At 41.0% G+C, this 18180-nt stretch overlaps 1 protein-coding gene across 1 annotated transcript in view; it reads left to right on the top strand.

Moving 5' to 3' along the window:
- The window catches only part of LOC121273413 (serine/threonine-protein kinase TAO3-like), a 31141-nt gene extending 13392 nt beyond the window's left edge, over positions 1-17749 (top strand). Inside the window, 5 exon segments of the mRNA XM_041180595.1 lie at positions 2156-2282; positions 2285-2394; positions 11885-11995; positions 11997-12098; positions 17573-17749. Of these exon segments, the coding sequence (XP_041036529.1) occupies positions 2156-2282; positions 2285-2394; positions 11885-11995; positions 11997-12098; positions 17573-17749 (627 nt within the window).
- Positions 17750-18180: the final 431 nt, after the last annotated feature.

Below are 18180 nucleotides of genomic sequence, written 5' to 3'. Positions count from 1 at the left end.
TGGGTGACTTGCATTCTAGATTGCTAAGAGAAATGGGGGTGAAGATAGTGAAAGTGCTTGCCGTAATCTTCCAATCTTCTCTCGATATGGGGGATAGTCCCACAGGATAGGAGAGTGACAAAATGACACCCTTATTCGAGTAAGTGTGTGTGGATATTCCTAGTAACAACAGGCTAATCAGTTTAACATTGGTGGTTAAAGTTTTAGAAACAATAATCAGGATTAAAAAAACAGGCACTTGGAAAGATTTAAATTAATTAGGGACAGCCTACAAGGATTTGTTAAAGGCCAATTGTACTTGACTAATTGAATTTTTTGATGAAGTGACAGAGAAGGTTGATGAAGGGAAAGCAATGTATGTTGTCTATATGGATTTTAAGCAAGCATTTAACAAATACCATACAAGACTGGTTAACACAATTGAGGTTCATAGATTAGGAAGGCCAGTGCCAGCTTGGATAAAAAATTGGCTTAAGGAACAAAGCAGTGAGTCATAGTAAATGGTTGCTTTTCAGACGGAAGAATAAAGTAGATTGTGTAATAAAATAGATCTGACTTGGATATTGGCAAATTCTAAAATGTTGTTATGCATTCCAAACTGGGAGGTGTGACTGACAGTGAGGTTGATGCCAATCGACAACAACACTGTGTAGGCTGGCAGAATTGGCCGACCTGGAAGATTAATTTAATACAGAGAAGGGTGAGGTTACGCAGTTTTGCAGAATGGATAGGAAGAAGCAGTATAGGTTTAATGGCGCAGTTCTAAAGAGTGTGCAGGAGCAGAGGACCTTGGGTCTTCATGTGCACAGATCTTTGAAGGTGGCAGGATGCATTGAGAAAGTAATTAGCAAAGCAGTTAAGCTTTTGGGCTTCAATAGAGTCAATGAGTACGAAAGCTGGGAAGTTGTGCTGAATTTGCATAAAGCTTTGATTAGGCCACAAGCAGTGCTCCAGTACAGTTCTGGTCACCGCACTTTAGGAAGAATGTGAGCATCCTTGAGGTTACAGAGGAAATTTCCAGAATGGTTCCAGGGTTGAGAAATTTTAGCTACAAGGTTAGGTTGGAAGAGCTGGAGTTGTTCTCCTTGGATTTGATAAAGGTGTACAAGTTTAGACGAGGTAGGCAAAGAAAAGCTGTTCTCAATTTAAGGTGCAAGGACTAGGGGACACGTAAAAATTTAGGCAAAGGATGCAGGGTGGAAGTGAGGAAGAACTTTTCAATACAGCAAGTGTTAATGACCTGGAACTTGCTGTTTTGAAACCGTTGGAAGCAAAGATAGTGAATAATTTCAAAAGAAAGTTGGGTGGACATTTGAGCAAAATAAGTTTACAAGGCTATAGGAATAGAGTGAGGGAATGGGACTGATCGGCCTGCCATGCAGAGAGCTGGGGGCATGGACTCAATGGGTCAAATGGGCCTCCTGTGCCACTGACTTTGTAGATTGAAAGTTCAGTTTGTGGCCTGTTATTCAAAACCACAATTTTTATAAGGCTTAATTAAGATCAATTTATGAAGAATTGGGAAGATGTGCAGTATTTTAATTCTCTAACAATCAGTACAATATTTTAAGTAAATATCAAATAGACTATTAAGAAGACGACAAAATGTCCTGTTCAGAATTCCACATAGAGACCACCGTCATATATTTTGTTTCATCCAGGGATCTTTTTCCCTTTGTAGATGGTTTCTTCAACTGGTTCATGATTTGTCGTTGGTCCATTCCATTTCGTAAATTTGAATACACAAGCTGGTTTTGCAAAACCTTTTGTTAATTAAATGGTTCAGTCTTATAAGTATTTTTAAACTTAAGATTTTGTTCCTCCATATGGTCTGTTGGAAGAGAGAAAGAAGCAAACTTATGAGGAGCAGTTACAGGACTGTTATTTCTTCCTAGCAAAGGCAAAAACATGCCTTAGTGCACAAACTGGTTTAAACAATAATGGATTTAAATTGTAAGCATAAAGCAAACGTGTTTGTTGTGCTGGTAACAGATATAAAATGAAGACCATTATCAGATGATTTCTGTGATTTTAAAAAAAAAACAGTAGACTTAAAAAGTGCCTAATTTAAAAACATGGCTTAGCTGCTGAATTTATTGGATTGCTTTAAATGCATGCATAATATAAACATTTAATATGACTGTCTGTCTAATAGGAAGTGAATAAGAAGCAAACTCAAAAGGAGATGGAGCATGCCATGTTAATTCGTCATGATGAGTCGACGCAAGAACTTGAATTCCGACAACTTAACATGTTGCAAAGACTTAGGATTGATCTAATCCGTTACAGCATCAGACTGAGCTGGAGAATCAAACGGAGTATAATACCCGTCGAGAGCGGGAACTACACAGAAAACATGTCCTGGAGCTCAGACAACAGCCAAAGAGCCTAAAGGTATGAGGTGGGACTTGTTATACTATGCAGGTAATGAGATATCTGAAAGAGTCTTCGTTAAACTGATGGGATCAGTGGTTCTGCACTCTTCCTAAACTTTACAGCCAAAGCTTTTATGTGATTGGATTATGACAGTGTAGGCAATAAAAAAAAGTTTGCAAACTCATACTTATGTAGTAATGTTGCTTTGTCTGCCAGTGCTAAATATGAGGTAAAAGAGGCGGAAAGGAAAATTATACAAATAAACTGCTACTTCCCTGTTAAGGCCACATTTATGCAAAATCAGTGGTATTTTGTGCTCATTTTTAAACTTCAGCCCTTTTCTCGAGAGCATCTAATGCAAGTTTGCCATGAAAGAATCTAATGAAATTGTTTACGGTTTGGTATAGATTTCATATCAGGTGACTGAGGATTTTGAAAATATGCAGCAGTGAGGTACTTGATGGATAGGGAATTGAAAGCTAACTGAGTCTGTGGGTTCATGATTCATATCCTCGACTCCAAAAGGAGAGGATGGAGGGAGGTAAATGAGAATCTTCCTACCATTGTGAAGAAATCATTGGACACTAGTGAGACTTTGCAGACCTGGAAGCATGCATTGTATGTGTAAATAAAAAGGAGGCCTATCTGACCTAGGTGTTTGACTGCTCATGAAGCAAACACCAATAGTATTGTTGATGAATTTCATTCAAGGGAGTAGGATGGAGAAATATCAATGTGGCAGTAAACTAATGAGAAGCAATCTGGATTGGTTTGGAAGGGAAGTACTCTGCCGAGCAAAGCAGTTGGGCTACTTTGTCATATAGTTTTGCAGTCCAGTAAAGGCGGTGCCTCCAATGGTGGGTTCTCCTGCATCATTGGTGACACGAGATGTAGAGTGCTGCATATAGTTGGCAGACAGGAAACAAGGATTAGGAATAAATGGGTCTTTTTCCGAATGGCAGGTAGTGACTAGTAGGGTACTGCAGGGATCGGTGCTGGGGCCCCAGCTATTTATAATATATATTAATGATTTAGATGAGGGAACTAAATGTAATATCTCTAAATTTGCAGATGACACAAGGCTGGGTGGGAGGGTGAGCTGTGAGGAGGATGCAGAGATGCTTCAGTGCGATTTGGACAAGCTGAGCGAGTGGGAAAATGCATGGCAGATACCGTATAATGTGTGTAAATGTGAGGTTATCCACTTTGGTAGCAAAAACAGGAAGGCAGATTATTATCTGAATGGCTATAAATTGAGAGAGCGGAATGTGAGACCTGGGTGTCCTCATACACCAGCCGCTGAAGGTAAGCATGCAGTTGCAGCAGGTGGTAAAGAAGGTAAATGGTACAGCTCTTTCAATTGCCTTCATGGCGAGAGGATTCGCGTACAGGAGCAGGGATGTCTTGCTGCAATTATACAGGGCCTTGGTGAGACCACACCTGGAATATTGTGTGTAGTTTTGGTCGTCTTATCTGAGGAAGGAAGTTATCGCTATAGAGGGAGCGCAGCAAAGGTTTACCAGACTGATCCCAGGTATGACGGGACTGACATATGAGGAGAAATTGAGTCGGTTAGGATTATATTCGCTGGAGTTCAGAAGATTGAGGGGGGGAATCTCATAGAAACGTATAAAGTTCTAACAGGACTAGACAGGGTAGATGCAGGAAGATGTTCCCAATGGTGGGGAGGTCCAGAACCAGGGTTCACAGTCTGAGGATATGGGGTAGACCATTTAGGACTGAGGTGAGGAGAAATTTCTTCACCCAGAGAGTGGTGAGCCTGTGGAATTCGCTACCACAAAGTAGTTGAGGCCAAAACATTATATGTTTTCAAGAAGGAGTTAGATATTGCTCTTGGGGCGAAAGGGATCAAAGGATATGGGGAGAAAGCGGGAGCAGGTTATTGAGTTGGATGATATGGTGGAGCAGGCTTGAAGTGCCAAATGGCCTACTCTTATTTTCCATGTTTCTATTTAGCAGTGGCCTTTAAAGCCTTAAGGGGTCACTTAATGGATACCTGGCCACATGCCCTTCTGCAGCCAGGAGGAAACTGTTAAAACTACCTAGAGCGTGAGAGGATGCAATTACTATTTCACTTTTTAAGAGGGCTGCTCCTGATTCTCTGGCACTCCCCATGAGGGTGAGTAGGCATTGAAAGAGCTGTCCCATGGGCTTGACCCATCACTATTCATAGGTCTAGGAATCATAGGATATGGGATCATGGAGGGGAGGTAAGGGTGGGATGTCTCTCCAACTTGTCTGCCTTGGTGGCACTGGAGAGGGACCCCATGATGCCATTAGTGCATACGAGGCCTTCTGCAACCACTAAGCACTGTAGGGCATAAACAGAATAAAATCATAATTTAGTTTCAAGTTTCAGTTTAAATGGCTAATTTGTGAAAATGTTTTATTAGTGGTACCTTTCTCTAGAGAGGGCCACTGGCAGTGATGCTTGTGTTAGGATCACCACGGAGACCAATAAACTAAAAGAACCAACTTGCCTAATGACCCCAATAGAAGAAACCGGTGAACAAAATTTCACCTTTTATAACACTTTAACAACCAAACTAAAATCAACATTAATTAAACAATCATTACAGTCAAATTGTATTCAGTAGAAACTATAAATCATATTTGTTGATGCAACAAAGATGATCTCGTGATTTAACTGGCAGTACCATTAGCCCTTATGGCACCATTGAGCCACAAAGTGCTTCAAAACTCTGCATTCCTCAGGTTCCTATTTCTATGCAGGTTTTAACCACCTAATTCTCTTCCAGTTGCTGCCCCTAACCTACCCAAGACCCAAGGCATGGTCCTCATCAAAATGGCCAGCTCTGGTTAATCTGCCCATTCAAAATAACTGAAACAGTAACTTTACTGATCCCCACTGCTAAATCCAGCCTTCAGGTTTCCTTCTTTTCAGCTGTGCCACAAACACCCTATTCTCAGCCTGCTTGTACTGCTTTGCTTCTGAAATTTTTCTTGGATGGCTATGTGTTTTCCTATTGGTTTCAGTTGGCTTCCGTTTCCTTAACAACCTGACATCACAGTCTGAATTCCCATAAACCTGATGTCACAGCCAGAAACCTAAAGTCACAACCCCTTTTCCCAGAAACCAGAAATTTTAGTTTGACTTCCATTCAAAGCCTGTATATTGTTTTTTGGCACAGTCCCTAACTGAAAGACAGTGTATCCATCAGAAAATTTGACAAGCCATCTATAGACATCAGCTCTCACACACTCCCCAACTGGTCCCGCAAACTGTGAATTTCATTATATTTGTTAGATGACATTGAAACCAGAATCATGTTACTGATCTATATCAAAAGTGTCCTGATTTTTTTTATTGAAGATGGTACAAATGAAGTTGATGGTGGAGCTCTCCATGATTACTATATTTGGACCCTCAGAAAACTTGTTTGACCATTTTCTTAGACAGTTCCCCAGGGGGTCAGTATTGGGACTCATCTCTTGATCAGTATTAATGACCCAGACTTGGGTATATAGGGCATAATTTCAAAGTTTGCAGAGATATGATACTCTGTAATAAACAATGAGAGAGAGAGAAACTATAGGTCCAAATATTGGTGAAATGGACAGGTGCATGGCAATGCAATTTAACAAAGGGAAGAGTGAAGTGATACATTTTGGTAAAGAGTGAGAAGTAGCAACTTGAAATGAATGATGCAATTATAAAGGGGATACAGGGACAGGGAGACCTGGTGTCTTTGAAGGTGGTAAAACAAGTTGAGATGGCTGTTCTGAAAAAAAGCATTTGGGATGCTTGGCTTTTGTGATGGAGCAATAGAGTACAAAAGTAAGGAACTGATGCCAAGCTTTATACTATAGGACTGGACTAGAGTTTTGTCAAAAATTTTGGGCACCACACTCTATGTAGGACGTCAAGGTCCTGGAGAGGGTATGCAGAACATAAGATTAGGAGCAGGAGTTGGCCTTTCAGCCACTTGAACCTGCTGCGCCATTCAAAAAGATTGTGGCTGAACTTTTACATCAACTCCACTTTCCTACCCAATTCCTATATCCATGATTTCCCTTCTGCCCAAAAATCTGTTGATCTCAATCTTGAATATACTCAACAACTGAGCATCTACAATGTTTTATGGTAAAGAATTCCAGAGTTTCACAGCCTTCTGGTTTTTTTTTAAAAAAGTTCTCCTCCGTATCTTGAGACTATGATATAAATCCATTCTACTCAACTCCCTTCAGGACAGCCCAGGTATCAATCTAGTGAAACTTTGTTGCAGCCTGCACAAAGGCAAGTATAGCCTACCTTTGGTGTGGAGACCACAGAAGACCATACCTGGAGCACTGTGTACTAATCAAATTAATTGCAGAGTTCTTCCTTGCTCTTATACTCCAACCCCTTGCAATAAAGGCTAACATACTTTTGAATTGCTTGTTGCATCTGCACGTTAACTTCGTGATTCATGTACAAGGACTCCAACATCCTAACATTTACTAGTCTCTAGCCTGGTTTTTAAAAAATGCGCTTTTCCATTCTTACGAATGTACTAACAAACATATGAATTAGCAGCAAGAGTCAGCCACTCAGCTCCTCAAGCCTGCTCCGTCATTCAGTAAGATCATGGCTGATCTGAGTGTAACCTCAACTCCACATTCCCACCTACCCCCAATAACCTTTCACCCCCTTATCAAGAATCTATTTGTCTTTGCCTTAAAAATATTCAGACTCTGCTTCCACTGCCTTTTCAGGAGGAGAGTTCCAAAGACTCACGACTCTGAGAAAAAAATTTCTCCTCATCTGTCTTAAAAGAGCGACCCCTTATTTTTAAACAGTGACCCCCTAGTTCTAGATTTTCCCACAAGAGGAAACATCCTTCCAGATCCACCCTGTCAAGATCCCTCAGGATATTAATACTTTTCAATCAAGTCGCCGCTTACTGTTCTAAACTCCAGTGGATACAAGCCTAGCACGCTGACCTTTGCTCATAAGACAACCTGCCCATTCCTGGCATTAGTCTAGTAAATCACCCCTGAACTGCTTCTAACGCGTTTACATCCTTCCTTCAATAAAGTGACCAATACTGTACATAATACCCAGAGGTGGTCTCACCAATGCCTTGTACAGCTGAAGCATAACCCCCACCCCCCTCCCACTACTTTTGTTTATTGCTAGGGGAATTGAATAAAATAATATTTCTATTAGCTTCTCTAATTACTTGCTGTTCTGCATACTAGTCTTTCGTGATTCATGCACTAGGGCACCCAGATCCCTCTGCATCTCAGAGCTCTGCAATTTCTCACCATTTAGAAGATGACATGCTTTTTTATTCTTCCTGCCAAAATGGACAATTTCACATTTGTCCACATTATATTCCATTTGCCATATGTTTGCCCACTCACTTAACCTATCTATATCCCCTTGTGGCCTCCTCCCGTTCTCTTCATAACTAACTTTCCTACCTATCTTTGAGTCATCAGTAAATTTAGCAACCAAAGCTTTAGTCCCTTCATCCAAGTCGTTTATCAAAAACTGAGCCCCCAGCACCAATCCCTGTAGCACACCACTCGTTATGTCCTGCCACCAAAAAATGAGCCATGTATGTCAATTCTCTGTTTCCTGTTAGCTAGCTGATCTTTTATCCATGCCGATATGTTACCCCCTACACCATGAACTTTTATTTTCTGCAGTAACCTTTAATGTGGCACCTTATCAAATGATTTCTGGAAATTATCTTCCTACATAAGTGGATAATCTCCCACTTCCCTCATTACACTCCATCTGCTACATTGGTTGCTCAGGCACTTAACCTTTGTACCAAAGCAGCCATTTGACGTCTTCGTCACAGCTTAGTTTCCTACCTAGCTTTGTGCTGTCAGCAAACTCCGTAATATATTGTACTCTGGCCTCTCACATAAGTTATTGATTATAAATTGCAAATAGCTGGGGCCCAAGCAAATGATTCTTGTTGCACTGCACTAATTACATCCTGCCATCCTAAAACTCTATTTTCTGTTGATTAACCATCCTTACTAAATGTTTTTATTGCCCCCAAGGTCCCATAAGTTCTAATCTTGTATAATATCTATTGTGTGGGATAATCGAACGTCTTCTGAAAATCCAAATATACACATTCATTGGTTCCCCTTATCTACCCCTGCTAGTTACAGCCTCAAAATCTTTAATAAATTTGTCAAACGCCATTTTCCTCCCCCCAAACTATTTTGGTTCTGCATAATCGTATTGTGATTTTCCTAGTGTCCTGTTATCACAAGCTTAATAATAACAGCAGGCATTTTTTTCCACTATTGATGTCGGGCTAATGGTCTTTAGTTCCCTGTTTTCCCCCTCCTTTCTTAAACAGTTACATTCCAATTTAGAGGGCCCATTTTTAAAATCTGGAGAATTCTGGAAGATCAAGACCAATGCATTTATTAATCTTTCAAAAGTCTAGTATGTAGATATTAGGCTTTCCACGTTCCTCCATCTTTTAAAAACCATCCTGGATGAATAGCTGGAGGTATGTGAAAAGAGCTAGAGGTGGATGTGAGGCTAGTAACATTGAAAGGTATGTGAGGGTGAGTGGAGTATCTGAGTGTTGGGTCCAGGTCCTAACTTCTGATGGGTGAGTGATGAGATTGTGGTGCATTAAGCAGATTGAGAGGTTGGGGGTGCAGTGGGTTTAAAGATGCATTCACTGATGTTGACCACCTTTGTAAGGTTGTTGAACTTACTGTGGCACTGCTGCTGGGTTCTCGGAGCTGGAGAATTGACCTTCTTGGCCACACTTACCCTGAGAATGGAATGTCTTGAGAACCTCCTGGACCTCCCTTGCATCTCTCCTCCTCTTCCCCTCCTGTACCAGTGTCTCCAGTGCCATGTTGGAAAACCTAGGGGGGCCTTTCTCTTGCCTGGTGCTCTCTTTTTCTGCTTGTAGCCAATTCCTCTACAGTCAGCCTGAAGCAGCAGCTGTACTAAATTCATCTTCTCTTTGAGGGACAGACATTCTTTAAGATGTATAGGCTAACTGAAATGCATGCTAGTCTTGCATGTTGCTTGGCCCCTTACTGAGCATGCAGCCATCCAGGTCTTTTTACCAGCCTCCTAACTCCTGCAGGTCTGGCAGCATCTGTAACTCTTTCGAGTACAAACCCGTTTCCATCTGTTTCAGATGAAGTTACATTGTTTCATAGTTTGCCATTGTGAGATTTGAACTCTCGATCTCAGGGTTACAAACCCAGTACCATAACCACTTGGCTATTTCGGCCAAGCCATGCAGCCATCCAGCAGCACCACCTACACTGCACACTGAAATTGAGCAGTACATCATTTGCAGCTGCCTGCCTCAATGTGACAGTGTGTGGGATAATCAATAATCATCACCTCCATGCCTGAAAAAGGGAAGTGCTCGGATTCCACCACTCTCCACCCCCTTACTCATAACTTTATTACAAGGGATTAGAGGTTAACATGCCATTCGCTTTCCTAACTGCTTATTGGACCTGTTTTGTTTCCTGTAAAAGAACACCCAGATTCTCCAGAATAGCAATATTTCCAATCTCTCACCATTTAAAAAAAAAAATTCTGCTCTTCTGTTTTTCTTTCACATTCACTTCATATTTTTCCACATTACATTCCATCTGCCATTTTCTTGTCCACTCACATACCTGTCTAAATCTTTTTGCAGCTTTTGCAGCCTCTGCATCCTCCTCACAGCCTAATTTCCCACCTAACTGCATATCAGCAATCTTGGATATAATAGAGCCAATCCCCTCAACTAAGACATTGATATAGATTGTAAATAGCTAAGGTCGTAGCACTGATTCTTGCAATACCCTACTAGTTGGAGCCAGGCTAACACACAAATTACTTGTTTATTCCTACTCTCTTTCCTGAGTGTTAATCAATCATCACTATGTTAATATATTATACACAACACATACACTGTCTTGCCACCAACTCTGGAAAAACCCTGGGATCAATCCATGAGCTTTAGTTCTGGTCATCTCTCCAGTATTCTTTTAATAATTAGTTTGAATTCCTCTCTCACTAGATCCCTGGTTCCCCACAGTTTCCAATATGTTCTTTCTGTCTTCTACTCTGAAGATGAGCGCAAAATAAAATTTTTAAATTTCTTCCGTTCCCTTATTCCCATTATATTTTCTTCTGTCTCTGCCTGTATGGTGGACCCACTAATCCATTTTTTTTTTTTACATGCTTGTAAGCTATACAATTGAGTTTTATATTTCTTGCTAGATTACTCTTATTCTACTTTGCGCCTCTTTATCATTTCCTTGGCATCCCTTTTAAAAAAGAAAATTCTCTCAACCTGAGGCACCATTGAAAGGCTTTTCTTTTAACCTAAGCCTGTCATTAACTCCTCTAGTCATGATCATACCACTTTTCCAGTGGAGTTTCCATTTCTCAAGGGAATATCTGTTCATTGAGGATTATCAATTATTTCTTCAAATGCTTTCCATTGGTTATCTACTTTTGATTTTTAATCTAATTTCCCAATTTTACCTTAGCAGATACACTTCTCTTATCCATAATTGACTTTGTTTAAATTTATAACCCGGGTTCAGACTTTATTATATCATTCTAAAGCTTAATATGACATCAGCATGATATGATCACTCTTCCTCAGAGGGACCTTTTACCATAAGATTGTTAATTAACCCTGTCTCATTGCACAACACGAGGATCTGAAATAACCTGTTTAAACCTATTCTCCGTTGGTGCAGAAAATTGTCACAACTACATTTCATGAAGAGAAGTGGCATGAACTTGTCCTCCAAGTTACTTTAACCATTTGGTTTGGCCAATCTTATATGAATACTCAGGGCTCCTCCCATCCCCATTACTATTGCATTATCCTTGTTGAATACTGCTCTAATTTCCTGAATTTAATCTGGCACATAAAGATCGCTGTTGGGAGGCCTACAAACTACATCTGCCAAAGTTTTTACGCGTTTTGTTATTTAGGTCCACCCAATCTGATTCTACATTTGATTTTCTACATTTGATCTTTTCTCATGACTGCCATTATCTCATAATTTATTCTCAGGGCTACCCCTCTTTCCAACTTTCTCCTTTTTCTCAAAAGTAAAGTTCACTGGTAATATTTAAGCTGTCAACTTTGTCATCCTTAAACCTCAGAAATGGCTACTAGATCAAACCCATTATATCTATTTGTGCCATAAATTCATATATCTTGTTACAAATGCTTTTATACATTCATAGATATGAATTTTAATTACCGTTTTCCCTGATATGTCTTTTGAGGTTTAATGATCAATTACCATTGTTAAACTCTCCTGATTGGATCTGAATCTTTTGATTTTAATTTGAAAAATATAAACAAAACACTCTAATTTCTAATTAAAATAGTTTGTCTGCCCATAAATACAGGATTTTACTTAAGCATATTATAATTATGTGACATAAGCTGTCCTTCAAAACAGCCAATATACAGTTTTCTAGACAGTGTCACATTGATCTTGTTTTATTGCTTCTGTGCAGGCTATGGAGCTACAGATAAAGAAGCAGTTTCAAGACACATGTAAAGTCCAAACAAAACAGTACAAAGCACTGAGGAACCACCAGCTGGAGGTAACTCCAAAAAGTGACCATAAAAATGGTCCTAAAAGCACTTAAAGAGGAACAAACAAGGAAACTGGCCATCCTGGCAGAACAGTATGAACAAAGTATCAATGAGATGATGGCCTCACAGGCGGTATGTAATCTGTATAAACTCGGTTTTAAAGTAGCATCTTTCTTTAAAGGCTCTTGATATCTCTCAAAGGAAAAGACAGCTCTGTACCTTAATGAATCATTGTCTGTGATCTTTGCCCTTCATCTGGGCCTTCTGGGTTGGATATATTGATATAAGTTTTTTAATTGCATATGAAGAAGGTTTTAAACGTTCAGTCCTCCCCAACATGTCTTCCACATCCCTTCTTGTGTCCCGGTGTTATCCTTGACTCAGTAGTAGCATTCAGGTGATTCCTAACTTTGTCCTAAATGTTAATTTCAGAGGAACACTGGTTGATGCACCTCTTATGTCCCATGGTGCCATTCCAATTGGCTCAGTTGAAACTATGGAACCTTCATGAACGTTTGTATCCCAATAAGCTAGGGCAGTGAGTGAGTGAGTGGAGAGTTTAATGTTGCATTCATTACATTTTTTCATCGCCTAGAAATGGCGCTTCCAGTACTAACATGTTTTGTATCTTTAGGAGGAGGTGGTGGCGCAGTGTTTATTGTCATTGGATTAGTAATTTTGAGACCCAGGGCAATGCTCTGGGGATCCCAGTTCTAATCCAACCACGGCAGAATTAAAAACCCTCTTGATGACCATGAAATCTTTATCAATTGTCATAACAGCCAATCACTAAAGTCCTTTAGTGATTGGTTTTAGGCCTTCAGGGAATGAAATCTGCATCCTTACCTGGTCTTGCATACATGTGACTCCAGACCCACAGCAATATGATTGACTCTTAAATGCCTTCTGTAACGGCCTAGCAAGCCACTCATGTTATATCCAACTATAAGCCTAGGCAGCAGCAACAGCAACCCTGCAAAGTCCGCCTTCCTGACATCTATGGGCTTGTGCCAAAATTAGAAAAGCTGTCCCATAGACGAGTGAGTAACAGGCCTGACAGTCATACTTGTGGAATTGTACCTTACAGATCAGGTCTCACACCACTATTACCATTCTTGACCCACCGCAGGACAGAGGTGGCAGCACAGTGTATACAGTCGGGAGGGAGTTGCCCTGGGAATCCTCAGCATCGACTAGGATCCCCATGAAGTATCATACCATCAGGTCAAACATAGAGGAAATCTGCTTATTCCCACATACCATCCCCCCTCAGTCTGATGAATAAGCACTCCTGCATGTTGAACACCATTTGGAGGAAGCACTGAAGTGGCAAGGGCACAGAATGTAACTCTGGTTGGGGGGACTTCAATGTCCATCAGCAAGAGTGGCTCAGTAACCACCACGCTGACTGAGTTGGCCAAGTCCTAAAGAATATAGCTGCTAGACTGGGTCTGCAGCAGGTGGTGAGGGAACTAACTAAAGGTAAAAAGAACGTACTGAACCTCATCCTCACCAAGCCTGCCTGCCACAGATGGATCTGTCTATGACAGCATCGGTAGGAGATGCAGGCCCGTCTTCACATGGAGGGTATGCTCAAATCGTGTTGTTTGGCTCTACCACTCTGCTAAGTGGGATAGATTTAGAACCAATCTAGCAAGACTGGGCATCCATGAGGCACTGTGGCCATCAGCAGCAGCAGAATTGTACTCAATCACAGTCTGTAACCTCATGGCCTGGCATATCCCCCACTCTACCATGACCACTAGCCAGGAATCAGCTCTGGTTCAATGAAGAGTGCAGAGGGCATGCCCGCAGCAGCACCAGGCATACCCTAAAATGAGGTGTCAGCCTGATGAGACTACAACACTGGACGATTTAGGTGCTAAACAGCATAAGCAGCATATGATAGAGCTAAGTGAATTTACAACCAATAGATCAGATCTAAGCTCTGCAGTCCTGCACATCCAGTTGTAAATGGTGTGGACAATTAAAACAACTCATTGGAGGAGGAGGCCACATGTATCTCCTATCCTCAATGATGGGGGAAGCCCAGCACGTCAGTGCAAAAGATGAGGCTTGAAGCATTTGCAAACAATCTTCAGCCAGAAGTGCCGAGTGGATATCCATCTCTGCCTCCTGCTGAAGTCCCCAGCGTAACAGATGCAAGTCTTCAGCCATCCAATTCACTCCATGTGATATCAAGAAACATCTAAGACACTGGAATACTGCAAAGGGATTTGGGCCTGACAATATTCCCGGCAACAGTACTGAAGGCATGTGTTCAGAACTAGCTGTGCCCCTAGCCTGGTTGCTCCGGTACAGCTACAACACTGGCATCTACCCAGCAATGTGGAAAATGGCTCCAGTATCTCCTGTACACACAAAGCAGGACAAATCCAACCCAGCAATTACCACCCCACCAGTTTATTTTGACCATCAGTAAAGTGATGGGAGGAGGTCATCAACAGTGCTATCAAGTGGAACAAAAACAGAATTACCTGGAAAAGCCTTAGCAGGTCTGGCAGCATCAGCGGAGAAGAAAAGAGGTTGACGTTTTGAGTCCTCATGACCTTCAACAGAACTGACTTCTTTGGGCAGGAGTCCTCTCCTTGTTCAAACGGATCCTTTCACCCACTCCAATATTCTCCCTCCACCTGGACCCCTCCCTCTGGATTCTTACTTTTCTCTTGATCTTTTCATTGAGAACTGTCGGCGCGACGTTAGTCGTCTCAATATTTCTCTGCTCCTCTCACCCATTCTAATCTGTCTCTCTCTGAACTTACTGCACTCTAAAAGAGTTCTGTTGAAGGGTCATGAGACTCGAAACGTCAACTCTTTTCTTCTCCGCCGATGCTGCCAGACTGCTGAGTTTTCCAGGTAATTCTGTTTTTGTTTTGGATTTCCAGCATCCGCAGTTTTTTGTTTTTATCTCTGTGCTATTCAAGTGGGCACTTGCTTAGCAATAACCTGATGCTTAATTTGGTTCTGCCAGGATTACTCAGCTCCTGACCTCATTAGAGCCCTTGGTTTCAAACCGTACAAAACAGCTGAATTCCAGAGGTGAGGTGAAAGTGACTGCTCATGACGTCAAGACAGTATTTGACCAAATGTAGCATCAAGGAACCCTACCAAAACTGGAGTCAATGGGACTCAGGAAAACACTCTCTGGATCGAGTCATACCTAGCACAAAGGAAGATGGTTGTGATTGTTGGGGGTCACTCATCCCAGTTTCCAGGACATCAGTGCAGGAGTTCCTCAGGGTAGTGTCCTCAGCTCAGTCATCTTCAGCTGCTTCATCATGACCTTGCTTCCATCATAAGGTCAGAAGTGGGGGCTGATGATTGCACAATGTTCAGCACCATTCATGATGACTCAGGTATTAAAGCAGTCCATGTCCAAATGCAGCAAGACCTGGACAATATCCAGGCTTGGGCTGACAAGTGGCTAGTAACATTCTCACACCACACAAATGCAAGCAATGACCATCTCTGACAAAAGAGAACCTAACCATCGCCTCTCTCGATATTCAGTGGCATTACCAATGCTGAATCCCCCCACTATGAAAATCCTGGGGTATAATATACTGTGGCACAAGAGTAGGTCAGAGGCGAGGAATCCTGCAGCGAGTAACTCATCTGACTGCCCAAAGCCTGTCCTCCATCCGTAAGGGCACAAGTCAGGAGTTTGATGAAGTACTTTCATCCACCTGCCTGGTTGAATGCTGCTCCAACAACACTCAAGAAACTTGACACCATCCAGAACAAAGCAACCTGCTTGATCCGTGCCATTTCCATAAATGCTCACTCCCTCCACCACAGACGCACAGAGGCAGCAGTGTGTACCATTTACATGATGCACTGCAGGAACTCACTATGGCTTCTTAGACAGCATCTTCTAAACCCAGGACTGCTCCCATCTAGAAGGCCAAGGGCAGCAGACAGATGGGAACACCGTCACCTGGAAGATCCCCTCCAAGCCACACACCATCCTTTCTTGGAAACAGATCACTATTCCTTCACTGGGTCAAAATCCTGGAACTCCCTCCCTAACAGTACTGTCGGTGTATCTATACTTAATGGACTGCAGCAGTTCAAGAAAGCAGCTCAACACCATCTCAAGGATAATTAGGTATGGGCAATAAATGCTCGCCTAGCCAGCAATGCCTATATCCCATGAATGAATGAAAAATAAGATCTTCTCATTGGATCTTAGGCTAATGACAAAATTAAAAAGATTATATTTCTTATTCATTTTCCTGCAGTGTAGTAGAAATTTGATATGCTTTTAACCTGGAAAAGTGGATATTATATGAAATATTAAAAACATAGCAATTCCCTCCCATGATTTTTTTGTGCATCTTCATAACAGTTGGTGTTTTTGTAATCTCCAGATTCCAAAATATTCAACTTGCTAAATCCTAAATGCTACAATTAGACTTTCCACTTGAAATGCAACAAGTGCCTATAATTTCTAGTTTAGTATACTTGCAGATTCGCACAACTGCCTTAGGGTCCCTTAAGATCAGAATGAAGACATGAAATTCTTGCAAAAAACATGGAAAAAATGCCTGTCACAAAATTTGCTTTCACTCATTTAATAGGATTTTGCAGGACTGCTACAAACTTACTGGGATCTAGAATCTTATAAATTTGGACATGATCTTTGTAAAAACTTGTTTTAATACTGCATGAGTTTGCCATTCTGAAGAAAAGAGTTTTTCTAAATGGAATGTAATAGGGGCAGATGTAGACCATTTAGCCCCTCAGTCCAGTTCTGCCATTAACTTAGATTATGGCTGATCTGCAACTTAACTCTACCTTTGCCCCATATCCCTTTATACTTAGGTTAACAAAAATAAATCTCTGATTTTAAAATTTATAATTGATCTAGCATCACTTGCCATTTTGTGGAAGTTTTCCAAATTTCTACCACTGTGTTTGGAGGTGTTTCCTAATTCATTCTAGAAATTAATAAACTATACTAACCTTATTTTCAGGAATGTTGACCTCTGTTAATGTAACAATCCTTTAGGATTCTTTTGAATTGTTCTGAGTATTGCACTTTTGCACTGGGAGGTAACACATTGTTTGAATAAATTTTTAATAGAATCCTAAACAATTCTTATTTGTATAATTACAATAAAATGTGGCCCTTTTTTGTAATTGTTGGACCCATGTATATAAAGCAACAATATGTTTGAGAAGGTTTTAATAAGGGGGGAAATCAGTAAGCTGCTGTAAAGTATACCAGTTATCAGTCTGCTTGTTTTGAGGAGCCCCTGCCATTGTTCCTCTTTAAACTAAAGTTAACTTTATCTTTCTATAGTCCTATTAATTTATCTGAAATGTTTGCTTAATGGTGAATGGTGATGAAATGGGGAAATTTTATCTTTGTACTTCCACTCATGTTTTGGCTCCCTCAGCCAGAACCCACGCTAGTTTGATGAACTTTAGTTATCTTATTTCACACAGTCTATCTTAAAGAAGCTTTTAGATTCCACCCATGAATCCACAATTCTTTTGAAGGAGGTAATGATCAAATTTATCATGTTCTAGAAGTTTCTGGATGAGTGCATTGGTGTTGATGATATTTTTTAAATATTTAGCTGCGGCTAGACGAGGCTCAGGAAGCAGAGTGCCAAGCTCTGAAACATCAGCTTCAGCAGGAAATGGAGTTACTTAATGCCTATCAGAGTAAAATTAAGATGCAGACTGAAGCACAACATGAGCGAGAGCTTCAGAAATTGGAGCAGCTGGTGTCACTGCGCAGAGCACGCCTATGAACAAAAGGTCAGTTCAAATCAAAACTGCATATTTTCTCTGTCAATTGGAAGTGCACCGTGTTTTCTCAAACTTCTTGTAAGTGTATTAAGCTGCATGGTGTGATCATTTCCCTTCATGGAAATTATATTTTTACATTAAGCACCACAAGATAATCAGTTCTCAGTGGGCAGAAACTTAGCACAGCAGTTTGAATACAATGCTTTGTGATACTGTTTCCCATGTCGGAACATCAACATGGTGCACAATGGAGGGCTGGGGCACGGCTTTTGCCACTATGATCCTTTTCCCTTGATACATTAACACTTTCAATCATGCTTCCTTGTATAGGCAATAAAAGGTTAGGTGCTTCTCATCCTACGGGGAGCAATCAGTGGGATCCAGGCTATGCTCTTACGTGAAATACCAGATGAAGTGTCACTGATAGAATTCT

The sequence above is a fragment of the Carcharodon carcharias genome (assembly GCF_017639515.1).
Source record: "Carcharodon carcharias isolate sCarCar2 chromosome 13 unlocalized genomic scaffold, sCarCar2.pri SUPER_13_unloc_8, whole genome shotgun sequence".
Taxonomy (NCBI): Eukaryota; Metazoa; Chordata; class Chondrichthyes; order Lamniformes; family Lamnidae; genus Carcharodon; species Carcharodon carcharias.
The sequence above is the reverse complement of the archived record's forward strand: the minus strand, read 5'-3'. Positions and strand labels throughout refer to the sequence as shown.